Source organism: Anolis carolinensis, chromosome 1 (assembly GCF_035594765.1).
Source record: "Anolis carolinensis isolate JA03-04 chromosome 1, rAnoCar3.1.pri, whole genome shotgun sequence".
Taxonomy (NCBI): Eukaryota; Metazoa; Chordata; class Lepidosauria; order Squamata; family Dactyloidae; genus Anolis; species Anolis carolinensis.
Window position 1 is genome coordinate 66,982,696 of NC_085841.1, and position 13,205 is coordinate 66,995,900.

At 38.5% G+C, this 13,205-nt stretch overlaps 1 protein-coding gene across 5 annotated transcripts in view; it reads left to right on the top strand.

Moving 5' to 3' along the window:
- rps6ka2 (ribosomal protein S6 kinase A2) overlaps positions 1-12,233 on the top strand; it is a 282,808-nt gene extending 270,575 nt beyond the window's left edge. For all 5 annotated transcript variants that reach the window (XM_008124811.2, XM_008124821.3, XM_062976281.1 and 2 more), the window contains 3 exons: positions 82-199; positions 1,997-2,134; positions 5,641-12,233. In XM_008124811.2, coding sequence (XP_008123018.2) covers positions 82-199; positions 1,997-2,134; positions 5,641-5,766 — 382 coding nt within the window. In that variant the 3' untranslated portion in view covers positions 5,767-12,233. The remainder of the gene's footprint in view (positions 1-81; positions 200-1,996; positions 2,135-5,640) is intronic.
- The last annotated feature ends 972 nt before the right edge of the window (positions 12,234-13,205 follow it).

A 13,205-nucleotide genomic window follows, 5' to 3' on the forward strand; every position in this document is an offset into this window, starting at 1 on the left:
ATATGAGTATCCTATTTTAATCAAATACGTCTACACTGTGCAAAGTTCTTTTTTTAAAAAAAATCACTTGTTGCTTAACAGGTTCACTCCTTTTGCAAATGGACCAGATGATATGCCTGAGGAGATTCTGGCTAGAATTGGCAGTGGAAAATATGCACTCACTGGAGGCAACTGGGATTCAATATCTGATGCTGCTAAAGTAAATAGATAACATTACATTCTTATATTACCCTTCCAGAGATTCTTTAATTTGTGGATGCTTCTGTAAGGTCCAAGAAGTGCTATTTAATTTTACATTACTCTTCCATGTTTATTTATTTACTTACTATATTTCTATCCCACTCTATCTTATCCTGAAGGGGACTCAGAGCAAAGAAGATAAGCCTTTGGCTTGGAACATAGCAGCCAAAGTACCCTAGGAATATGATCAGATGTGCATATTTCACAATGGAACAATCTGTTTAGATTACAATAATACCAGAAACAACAACAATAATAATAAAAATAAATATTTAAACATTTTTACATATTAATGTAGAAACAAGGTAGAAGGAATTGTGTGTGGATACTTGTGAAATAAACTGATGCACATGTTTCCAAAGCCAGTGTGCAGGCTATCTTTTGGTACAGCAGTCATGATTCTCACTAAAAGGAACTCTGACATGCTGTCTCCATCTTATCTATTTATATAAATAGAACTGAAAATATATATTGTATATATGTATGTATGTGTGTATTTCAAAGGGTCCTACATGGCATGATGGATCTGGATCAAACTTGGTATACATATCCTTCATTATCTAAATCAAAATACTGGCTGTGTTTAAACTAAAAACACCCACCCCTTTTGTTGACTTATTTTATTGCCTGATTTTTAAAATGACCTACATTGGTGGCTCGTGGGCCTCATGCTACAGCGCTCAGATGCACCCACAAGAGGACTCTATATAGAGGGAGAGATTATAAATGGAAGACAGCGAGAGCTTCACTAGGAGATACTCTAGGTGTCCCTTTCAGAGGGCCTGCCCACTGATATTTAGAACATCAGCAGAGTGTTGATGGTGTTTTCACAGAGGTGTTCTCAGAGGACCAGTCAAAGATGGAAGCAAGCAGGAGAGGAAAAAAGTGAGCAGTGACCCTTCTGACTCAGCTGCTGTGTTTTGGGGAGTCAGAAGGAGAAGAGAAGCAGTGGTGGCCTCAGTGGAGAAGAATCTTTAAAAATGTAGACGTCTCTAACTGGACCATTTATAAAATTGTAAACTGATAATGAGTATTTCTAATAAATAGCATTAGAAAATGCATGCCTGGCAAACACCAGGTATATATGCTAGTAATTAATAAATTTTGTTGCTGTATCACTTGGTTGCTGCTTAGTTTATGGTTCCAGATTATGATCCTACAGATGTGTTTTCATGCAACTTTTGAAATAAAGGCTAAGTCCTAACATATTTAAACACTGTGTTCAAAGCACCAGGAAAGTTGACAGTAGTCTCCCTTGCATCTCTTCCTGATCATTGTAAGAATGACAGATGTGGAATGATTCCAAGTCAACAGCTTTGACACAGAAAAAGTGAACTAACAGGCCAAGATTTGTGCACAGCAGTCTATTGCAGCTCAAGTCAGTTCACCAGAGAGTTTATCAAATATTGTCATACCAACATTGTGTTGCATTGCATTAATTCAGTCTTTTCCTGGAACTAATTGCATGGCATTGTGGCCCTCCCAAGTGATGCACCACGGACCTACTGTAGATATCAAAATCCATAGATGCTCAAGTCCCATTATATACAATGGCATATTAAAATGGGATTGCTTCTATAAAATGGAAAACGCAAATGAGTGCCAGATAAATCCTGGCGATCTTTGAAACTGTGTGAAGCTACAGTAGTGTATGCCTATATATCAGCGTAGTGCTCGATGCAGTAGAATTAACAATTGCTTTTGGAATTATTTTCCCAAATATTTTTTAATCCTCTCTCCAATTCTTTTTTAACAGGACATTGTGTCAAAGATGCTTCATGTAGATCCCCATCAGCGCTTAACAGCAACCCAGGTTCTAAGGCACCCATGGATAATAAACAGGGAATATCTGTCCCAAAATCAGCTCATCAGACAGGATGTACACTTGGTAAAGGTAAGTAAAACATGGCTACTTTGCATGGCTGTATGCAGAAAAGTTGCCTGATGTCTTGAACACCAAGGCAGGAAAAGTATAGCCCAAAGGCCAAATGAAGCCCCCAACTGCCACTTTGTGGTCCTCAAAGCAATCCAAATTTACAGAGCTTTTAAAAAATCCATCTAAATTCTAGACCACCTCCCCCCACCCAATCAACTAAAAATTAGCCACAAATGCAACAATTCACTTTCATCATTGCCACATAAACCCTCTTTAACAAAAACCGTAATAGACCTAAATGGTAATCAGAGGTGTCACTTCCAACATGCTGAAATGTGATGGTGCGAGCCATTGGGATTAGTGCAGGATAGAAACTTAGCCCTGCTCCCTCTGCATTGCCCACCCTGCTCTTTATATAATTAAATTGGCTTTTCACACATTATATGCCAGTTAGTAATAATAATAATAATAATAATAATAATAATAATAATAATAATAATAATAATAAAACTTTATTTATACCCCGCCACCATCTCCCCAATGGGGACTCGGGGCAGCTAACATGGGGCCACGCCCAGAACAGTACAATATAATAAAATATGAAAACAGTATACCATCGCACAATAAAAAGCAATACAATAGATGATAATAAACATTACATCACAAAATCAGAAAACAGTAAAACAGGGCAGGCCGCATGGACACAAGGATAAAACTCGGAGTGAGAGGAACAGAGGAGTACTCCACTGTGGACAGGGACACATGAAAGCAGGGCAATCTAGAGGGTAGATGTTGAGGGGGGAGCAATACAGAAATATATAACAGAAATTACTCACCGAAAGCACAGCGGAAGACCCATGTTTTCAGGTCTTTCCTAAAAGCTAACAGAGTGGGAGCTTGCCTGATCTCAGTAGGTAGTGAATTCCATAGTCGGGGGGCCACAGCGGAAAAGGCCCTCTCCCTTGTACTCACAAGACGGGCCTGGGATATAGACAGCGGTGACAAAAGGGCCTCCCCGGATGATCGCAAAGATCGGGCAGGTTTATGGTAGGAGATACGGTCACGGAGGTAGGTGGGTCCCAAACCGTTTAGGGCTTTATAAATGATGGTCTGTACCTTGAATTGGGCCCGGAAAATGAACGGCAGCCAGTGGAGCTCCTTAAACATGGGAGTGGATCTCTCCCTGTAACTTGCCCCCGTTATTAATCTGGCAGCCGAGCGTTGGACCAATTGTAATTTCCGGGCCGTCTACAAGGGAAGCCCCACGTAGAGCGCATTACAGTAGTCCAGTCTAGAGGTAACTAAGGCATGGACCACCGTGATCAAGTCAGACTTCACGAGGTATGGTCGCAGTTGGCGCACAAGTTTGAGTTGTGCAAAGGCCCTCCCGGCCACCGCTGACACCTGAGCCTCAAGCGTCAACGCTGAATCCAGGAGGACCCCCAAACTGCGGACCTGTGATTTCAGGGGGAGTGCAACCCCGTCCAGCACAGGTTGCCACCCAATACCCCGATCCGACGCCCGACTGACCAGGAGGGCCTCTGTCTTGTCGGGATTTATTCTCAGCTTGTTCCTCCTCATCCAGTCCGCCACAGCGGCCAGGCACTGGTTCAGCATCCGAGGGGCTTCCTTGGAATCAGATGGGAACGAGTAGTGGATTTGCGTGTCATCTGCGTAGAGATGGCAACGCCCTCCAAAACCACTGGGATGACCTCTCCCAGTGGTTTCATGTAGATGTTAAATAGCATGGGGGATAAGATAGACCCCTGCGGAACCCCACTGGTCAATGGCCAGGGGTCCGAACAGGTGTCCCCCAGCTTCACCATCTGGGAGCGGCCCTCCAGGAAGGACTGGAGCCACTGCATTATACTAGTCACTGCTAGTATAATGAACTAGCAGAGGAAGGGAAGGTATGTGTGTGTGTGCCAGGTTTCATTTTTGTGGATTTAATTTTATTAGTATGTTCTCTGTAGGAATCCCTAGGTCAGATCTTTCCAAACTCTGTTGTGACAGGTTACTGTGTCAGCTACAGTGTATAGGCATGTCATACGAATATAACCAGAAATGACAAAAATCTTGAAAATGCATGTTATCTCACAAATAATATATTTTAAAATATAAATGAAAGGTTTTCATTAGATATGTTGTGTCCTCATAGATTTTGTTATTACAAGTTATGTATGTGTCTGTATCTCTTATAATGGGTTGGCTTAACATCTGGTTTGCTAGGAACATTGAATAACTGTGTCATGAAATGATGTATGTCTAAAAAAGCGTGCCACCAACCTGAAATGATTGGAAAGCTCTGTTCTAGGTCCTCCAGTGAAATATTTATGAATGGACTACAGGTTCCTAGAAATAACACTTTTCTAGATATGTATAGGTCCTCCACCATGATTTTATGATCAACTTCTGATAGAGTGGCACTAGAAATTTCTAGAAATCATTGTTTTATTCAGTTTTCCCACTTTTATGGGAATTCTACTCCTCTTAATATGGAGAGCTGCCCTTATATAGTTTTATAAATATAGGTAGCCATGTCAAATAATTCTTTAGCTGATGAAAGCATAGACAGAAGAAGCTCCTGGCCCAGCTGTTTCCTTTTCTTTAAATAGGTGGGATCAGAGAAATGAGAAGGAAAAGAAGGAGTTGTTCTTAAGTTCTCCATGTTCTGATCTTTTTTTAACTTTGAATTTGTTTTAATGATTTTTAATTGGGATTTTTTTTAAATTTTGTCTATATTTAATCCTGTTTTAATGTTTGTATATTTGTATAATTTAAATGGTTATGATGATGATTTTATGTTAAGACGCTTTGAATGCCTTCGGGGAAGATAAAGCAGGGTATAAATTATTATTATTATTATTATTATTATTATTATTATTATTATTATTTTATGAAACAGCAAACAAGATAGATATGCTGGATTTCATATCACAAAATCACAAGTCGAACACTTCCCAAGTGTCTAGGACTGTGTGATGTATTTTCGGATGATGTGCGCAGATGCCAGCAGGGTGGCCTTTTGCAGTTGGCAGATCGTAATTTTGTCAATGTCTATTGTTTCCAAATGCCGGCTGAGATCTTTTGGCATGGCACCCAGTGTGCCCATCACCACCGGGACCACCTGCACTGGTTTCTGCCAGTCTTTGAAGTTCAATCTTGAGGTCCTGATAGCGGCTGAGTTTTTCCTGTTGTTTTTCATCAATGCGACTGTCACCTGGGATGGCAACATCAATTATCCAAACCTTGTTCTTTTCCACAACTGTGATGTCTGGTGTGTTCTGTTCCAGAACTTTGTCAGTCTGGATTCGGAAGTCCCACAGTATCTTTGCATGTTCATTTTCCAATACTTTTGCAGGTTTTTGATCCCACCAGTTCTTTGCTGCTGGAAGGTGGTACTTGAGGCATAAGTTCCAATGAATCATTTGGGCTATTATTATTATTATTATTATTATTATTATTATTATTATTATTATTATTATTATTATTATTATTACAGTAATCTGATCTTTCTTTTGCAGGGTGCAATGGCAGCCACCTACTTTGCTTTAAACCGAACACCTCAGGCACCAAGACTGGAACCTGTATTGTCCTCCAATCTTGCCCAGCGTCGGGGGATGAAAAGACTGACCTCAACGAGGTTGTAGTATCCCAAAAATGCCTAGCAGAAAAAAGGAGAAGACACACCATATGTCGATCAGGAAGACATTGCTAATTTTGCAGGACTCTGGACTATTGGCAAATACATTGCAAAAATTAGCAGAACTTCAGTATAAGGCAAAGTTATTCTTTGCTTTTAAATTCCTCTTTTTTTTTTTACATTACCAAGATCCTAAGTTAGCAATTACTCAAAAATGTGCCAATTTTCAATTGCTGTATTGCTTCTTATTTAAGTATAAATGGCTGAAATCCTGTTTTGTCCCCTCCTCCTTTTCTCAAAATGCTATTTTTGGAATCTTTTAGACGCTCTGTAAGACCACTTTTTTGTAAACATTTTTTCAATAGGGAATCAAGTAGTTTTGATTTTAGAAGTTAATACTACCAGCATATGTGTCATGGTGAATTGTCACAACTAGCAGATGATCCAGCTACCCATCTTCAGGTGCAATGAGGTTCATTTCCAGAGGTCTGAATGAGAAGTGATTTGTAACACTATTAATGCAATAGCATCCTAAGAGGAATGCTTAATATGAAGGGAACACTTAGGGTATTTGTTCTACTTTTTCAAAAAGTTATTTTTATGTGTTAGGTTCGTGTAGAAATAAATGCATGGAGGTAAAACTGGGGCAGTATCTGCTGACCCATGTAGTCAACATCTACAAGGCCCCTCATGTAAATATCAAAAATGCACAATCTATATTACCCCAGATAAACTGTGGGTACATATCGCACATTTGGGAACCTGCGATAATTCAGGTATTCATGCAAATATAACTTAGTGTGTGCAGTTTGAGGATAGGCAGAGCTGATAAGACCTTCCCTTCACAACCTCTGAGGATTCCTGCCATAGATGTGGGCAAAACGTTAGTAGAGAATACTTCTGGAATGTGGTCATACAGCCTGGAAAATACTCAATAACCCTGTAATTCCGGCCATGAAAGCTTTTGACAACACTCTTTGCATTCATATTCATGTACAAATACAAGGCAGTGAGCCCTAAGGGCAATATATTATGCTACAAACTTCAATTTTAAAATAACCATAATGCCAGACTAATGTCTATGGAAGAAATCATCTAGTCTATGGGTTCTTCCAGATGAGACGTTTGCATTGCCTGTTGATGGAACTATACATTAGATGGTGTTTTCAATTTGAGCTCCCACTACTTTTCCCCATCACTTCTTCCACCCTTTTTCTTACCCAAGCCCTTTCAAGGGGGAAAAAACAATCAGATAGAGCAGATGCGTAATATACCTTTTGGGTACTAGAGGTGGGAGCCCTCCATCTGGAAGCACTCTCTGATCAGTAGTAGAAAAGAAGCTGTCAATGGTGAAATTTAAATCTACAGTGTTTCAGTGTCGAAAAAAAATAAGTTCCACTGTTACGTTATGTTGGAGGAACAATCTAGTCTTATATATGTCTAACCAAAAGTTAAGTATCATTGAATTCAATGGGATTTATTCTCTTCTGTATGGCTGTCTGTATATGATTTCAGTCTAAAAAACTTTTATTACTGTCTTGACTGTCATCAAGCACCAATCAGGATGACAAAAATAGGTCTAATCAGAAGTACTATGGAATTCAACAGCATTTACTCCCACCTGGGTTTGTATGTATAGAACTGCAGTCCAAATGTCATTATTTTCTTGGCCTTTGTCGAGCACAATCTGGGTGACAAAAATAAGTATATTTCCATCCATTAGCACTTAGATTGCTTCAATAATCCTCAACCTTCAAGTTAAGATTGATAGCAACCTTATCACAGAGTTCTCTAGGAAAAATATTCAGAGGGTTTGCCTTTGCCTTCCTCTGAGGCTAAGAAAGTGTGACTTGCCCAAGGTCACCCTATTCTGTGGCTTAATATGAATTTGAGCTCTAGTCTCACAGATCATTGTTCACTGCTCAAACCACTACCCCACATTGGCTTTAAATGTCTGTTAATTTGGCTATGTTCTGCCATAATTAGTGTGATGTATTATCAAATTAGTGAGTAGTGTATTGCAATTGAAGCCCTTTGAAATCAGTGAATTTAGGAGCATTCATTTCAGAATTGTATTATCATGGTTATCGGGACCATAGCCAGAAAAAAAAATTGGGGGGGGGGGGGGTTGAAACTTTTTTTAATGAATCATGAAGAGTAGTTCCATAATGCAAAATAATTTAGAAATCAGGCTCCTTTGATAAACTTCAGTGGACATTCATGGAGATTTGGTTAACCAGTTAAAATTCATGAGTAAACCATTAAAAAAAACAGACAGGGGGTTGAACCCCTAACCCGCCCCCCCTTGGCTACCTAACAGTTATATTCCTTTTCTCAATAGATATTGCCAATTCCCAGAGTTATGGAGAAGAAATGAGTTTGCTGCATTCTCTTTCACTGCTTATGGGGTGGGTAAGGAGTGAAAATAGAATATTGCATCCTACAGATTATAGCTATTTAGCTGATCCTAAATACCGTTTGGGAGATCCATATTAACTGAGCCTGCATATGCAAGGAAGAAGGTTCCATTGGATACTGTAATTACACCACTGGGGTTTGTTTTGTGTTCAACAAGCTATGATGTAATGTATTTTATTTTATATTTAATTTTAAATGTATATTTAATACTTCATTTTATGTGCTGTGCACATAGTGTTATGAGCATCTGCTCTTCACATTTGAGTTTTTTTTAATAACAATGCTGTGAAACTCCATAAAATGAATGAATTTGTTCAAGTACAGCAGGATATAATGTTGATATTAGAAATCTTTAAAATATTGACCTGTTTTTATGTTGGGTATCTAAAGGCAGCAAGATCTCTACCTTCTTTGGTTGAATAGGATAGAATACACCAGTGCAACCAATATCTTCATGTGCCCTGGCTAAACTCTACAAAATGTATGGCCTTTTTTCATTGTTTACCCATTTTCCTACACTTGCTAACATTATAGGTCCACTTTACTAAAAGCTATTACTCAGGTCATTCCATTAATATTTCAGAAAATGTCACATTATACTGACAGTCAAATTTCTAATACAAATGACAGCTGAAATACAATGAGAAAGGATGGAAATAATTGAAATAACGTGCCTTTCATTCACAGAATTATGTGTACATTATTCCAACAGGGCATGTTATATGCCATAAATTAAATTTATAATTAAATCCAAGCTTAGTCCAGTTTCATGTAAATAAGAATTGTTATTTCAAACACAATTTGGTCATTTCCCACCTGTATTATGTGTGATACCTAGGTTGCTAGAGAACAGCTATCACTAGGTGGCAGAGCAGAAGATTGGCACCCCTACAGAGGGGCTGCCAGTCAAGATAGTCAGTGATGAGTTAAATGAACTAGCAACCTTAGTATAAAATTGCTTCCTATGTTTTCATTGCCATTATTATCCCACTACATAACATATGTAAAATTAATATTTCATAAATCTGCTGTTTAGTTACACAACCCCATGGACATCTGTTCCATTATCTGGGCAGACTCCAAAAAAGGGCCTACACGTAGTCCACTTTATAGGAGGGGAGTTGAAGGCGGAAAACCATTTTCCCCATTTTCGCTGGTTATTCCCCCTCCCCCTTCCCCATTTAATAAACAATTGTTGTTTTGATGACAGGGACATGGGTGGGGTGGGGGAAAATAACAAGAAAACAGAGGAGAATGGTTTAACTCCTTCAACCCCCTTCTCCCTTCTGTCTAATGCCACCTTGTGGCCTCTGCCTGGATAATGGAGCAGTACCTATAAATCTAAATTACTTTTCAATTGTATTTTATTTTTTATATTTAAATTAAATGACATTATTAGTAAATAAAATCCCTTGCTCATACTTATTATTAAAACAGTATGTGTATTTAAATAAATCATAAATGTACTTAAATTGACTTTAGTTAACATGACACAGATATTTGTACACATGCCCACAATTGAAAACTTACTCTTCTAATTGACTATAGTTCATTTAGCAGTTTGCTGCTGAAGTTTAGTGGCAATCCACAATGTCATGTCAATTTAAAAATAAAATTGTAGAAGTATTAAAAAGGGCTTGTAGATATCCTCCCCATCCCATACTGATATGTAGAGAAAGTACTGTGTATAAAAAGGACTATCCTAATCTGCATTATGTATTTGAGTTCTTAAAATGGAAAGTCAAACTTATCAGTGAGTGTTTAACTTCCAAGTTTTTGTGTCAGGTTCTCCAAAACTGGAGTTTCTTTTCTGTTTGGTGATTATACAGGTTCTAGGTATACAGGTTCTAGGTCTTCATTCTCATTCTGTTGGGATCACTATCTAAGGTCAACCTCACTAATTTCAAAAGAACAGGATACCCCCTTGTATTTTAAGATTCAGACAGGTATGTTTGTGTTAAAACTGAAATGACTAATCTCCTTGTGCTACAGTGATACTCATGCCGAATACATATTGTTACAAAACGCACATTTAGCATACATGTCTTGGCATTTATCTCTGTATGCTGGTGACATGAGGGCTTCCAGATGAATGATTCCTGATGTTATCAGTCAAAACTCATTTGGCCTTGGAGATGTAACTTCAAATGATAACTCCGGTGATTTCTAGGAATTATTGTCCATGCTTTGGGTGCAGAACTGCAGCATTATTGTTTGTCATTCACAGATTGCTAGGACTCTGGTAAATCTGGCTCTTCTATCAGGCTTCAGTTGGGAGATGTTGGGGATGAAAAATGACGGAGATAGAGACCAGGGCTGTGTACATGAGATAGCATGCCTTGAGCCCTTCTTAACTAGTCTTTTATTCTCTTATGCATCATATAATGCAGTCCCATCACCAGTGGTAAAGAAAAATCCAACTGATAGTTAAATCAACCTTTATAGGCAGGATACATGTGATGGTGTAGTCTTATGCTTCCCTTTGGGCAGCAAAAATGCCCCAGGTTGTGTCTTTTTCTGTTCATCTGGCATAATAAAATTAATAGTTCCATTTCAATTTAATCCTCCTTCACACAAAAGGCATTGCATCCCCAATTCTTCAGAGAAAATAGTGATAGTCTAACACAACCCCGGTGGCGAAGTGCGTTAAAGCATTGAGCTGGAGACCGAAAGGTCCCAGGTTCAAACCCCGGGAGCAGTGGGAGCGGCCACTGTTAGCTCCAGCTCCTGCCAACCTAGCAGTTTGAAAACATGCCAGTGTGAGTAGATCAATAGGTACCGCTTCGGCGGGAAGGTAACGGCACTCCGGCGCTCCATGCAGTCATGCCAGCCACATGACCTTGGAGGTGTCTACGGACAACGCCGGCTCTTCGGCTTAGAAATGGAGATTAGCACCAACCCCCAGAGTCAGACATGACTAGACTTAACATCAGGGGAAACCTTTACCTTTACTAACACAGCCCAAATTCATGGGATCGTTGCCATAGTGCATCCCTTCTCTTCCTCCTGAGAAATAATGTTGGTAGGATTGGATTTCGTCCACGCTAGCAAATATTCTCAGTATTTATTTCTCCATTAGCTGGAAATATTAGTGGATGAACTTAATTCATGTATACCTTATCCTTATTTTTTTTCTTAACAGTTTGACTCATTCAATTAGTTTGGGTATTTGTACTACTCAGTAGTTGCAAAAGCCGAGACAAACATCTGCCCCTTTAGTAAGGATAATTTAGTGAGGATAATTAATGAGGATAATTGCCATCTCAAGATGTCCTCTTTACCTTATTCTGAATGAAATGATGGGGGAAATAAATGTTTTTCCTCTAGGCACAGACTTACATCTTTCATTCATATTTAGTTGTATAAATTGCTACCTGAGCTACTGGAGAATGTACTGTTTTGTAGATTCTAGAAAAATTGTATTTACACAATTTATAATGGCCTGTGGGATGCCTTAAAGATTAAAACCATCAAATGGGTTAAAAATCTGATTTGCAGGTACAATTGAACATTCCTTGGATTGTAAGGTTTGTGTTATGGTTTCAGAAGCATTAGTATTTCTAGACTGTGGTGCAGTGTTTTGTTTTTAAAGTTCCACATCCATGTTTGTGAATGGTTTTGTCTGAAATGTCTATGCTTCCAGGTTTCAAATCTGAAAGGGGCTACTGTTGTATATTATATATGTACCAGAGATTTTTTAAGAAGTAAAGTTGGTTTTATGAAGTGTTATATTTTTATAGCACAACAATCATTTGGGACTTTGTTAGACACAATTGTCTCTAGGGAAGCTTCTTGATCCTATTTTCTGTGCACTGTGTCTACTATTGCTGCTACAGCTGCTGGCTTCAGCTGCTGGGTGAATGGTGTTGTGAAATGTTCTAAATTGATCTTCAGAGCTCTGTATGTCTATGTGAAAGGGTGATGCCAGGAAAAAAAGTGTACACGGCTCCATAGAGCAAGGGTTTACTGTGACAGGCTCCTGGGAAGGAACCTCAGTATTGGCCTTCATCTGTACATCTTTATTTATAAAGAAATAAAAAAGACTTATCAAATCTTTCTTGTTGATATAAGTATTTTTGTTGAGCTAAATATTTAAGAAATTAGTAATAATACTCTAAAAAAAATCCTCATTATACCCATACCACAATTAATTAATACTCCTGCATTTGACTTCTTCACAGAAACAAATAATGGAATATATTCAGGGTTAATCGCGTTGGCCATACAGTAATATGTACCAAAATACAAAATCAGTATTGACCAGTCAAAATACAGAAACTATATTATGCAAGTTTTTGAAGCTCCCCTAGCTTCTTTATCAGACAAAAGATTATTTTTAAAATCATACAGGATAAAAATGACAATATTCAAATAACAACCCTACATTTTGTATCAGATGTTGTTTCTCTGGTGGTTCAGTCAGTTTGGAGGGATCTCAACATATGCAGAGGTCCTTCTTGGCCATGTAGATATTGAAGTGAAGGACTGTAACCCTTAAACTCCGTTAAGAGAAGTAAAGTAATTTCCCTTGGCATCTAAATTATTTCTGGCCTTTGTAAAATCACAAAGAAAAGTGTGGACCCAGAGGTCAGTTTAAATCACCTGCCAAAAACATTGTGGGAATAACAGAAAAATTGTGCTTCCAGTTTTGAAATATGGAAATTGTTTTCATTTTATACAATGCAAGGAGGGCAGCAGCCTGTTTGTTGAATGGTCTCTAGAGCACTAGGAGCAGAAAAAACAACCTTGGGGCTGTCTGCTGCCAGCTGTCCATTGTCCACCCTAATGTACTAGTAAATATCCATACAATTTGTGTAAATGAAAATGGTTATTCAGGCAGCATTGAAAAAGAAAGATAATATGCCTTAATATGCATCTCCTACCAATGGGCAAATCACAAGGTTAAATTAAATTAAAGATGGAGAATGTACAGTCTAGATACAACAGGAGCTCTATTTGGCAGTCTGGAAAGTTTTGCATAGAACACAAGTTCATCTATATGGTATTTGTGTCTCTCTCATATGGTTG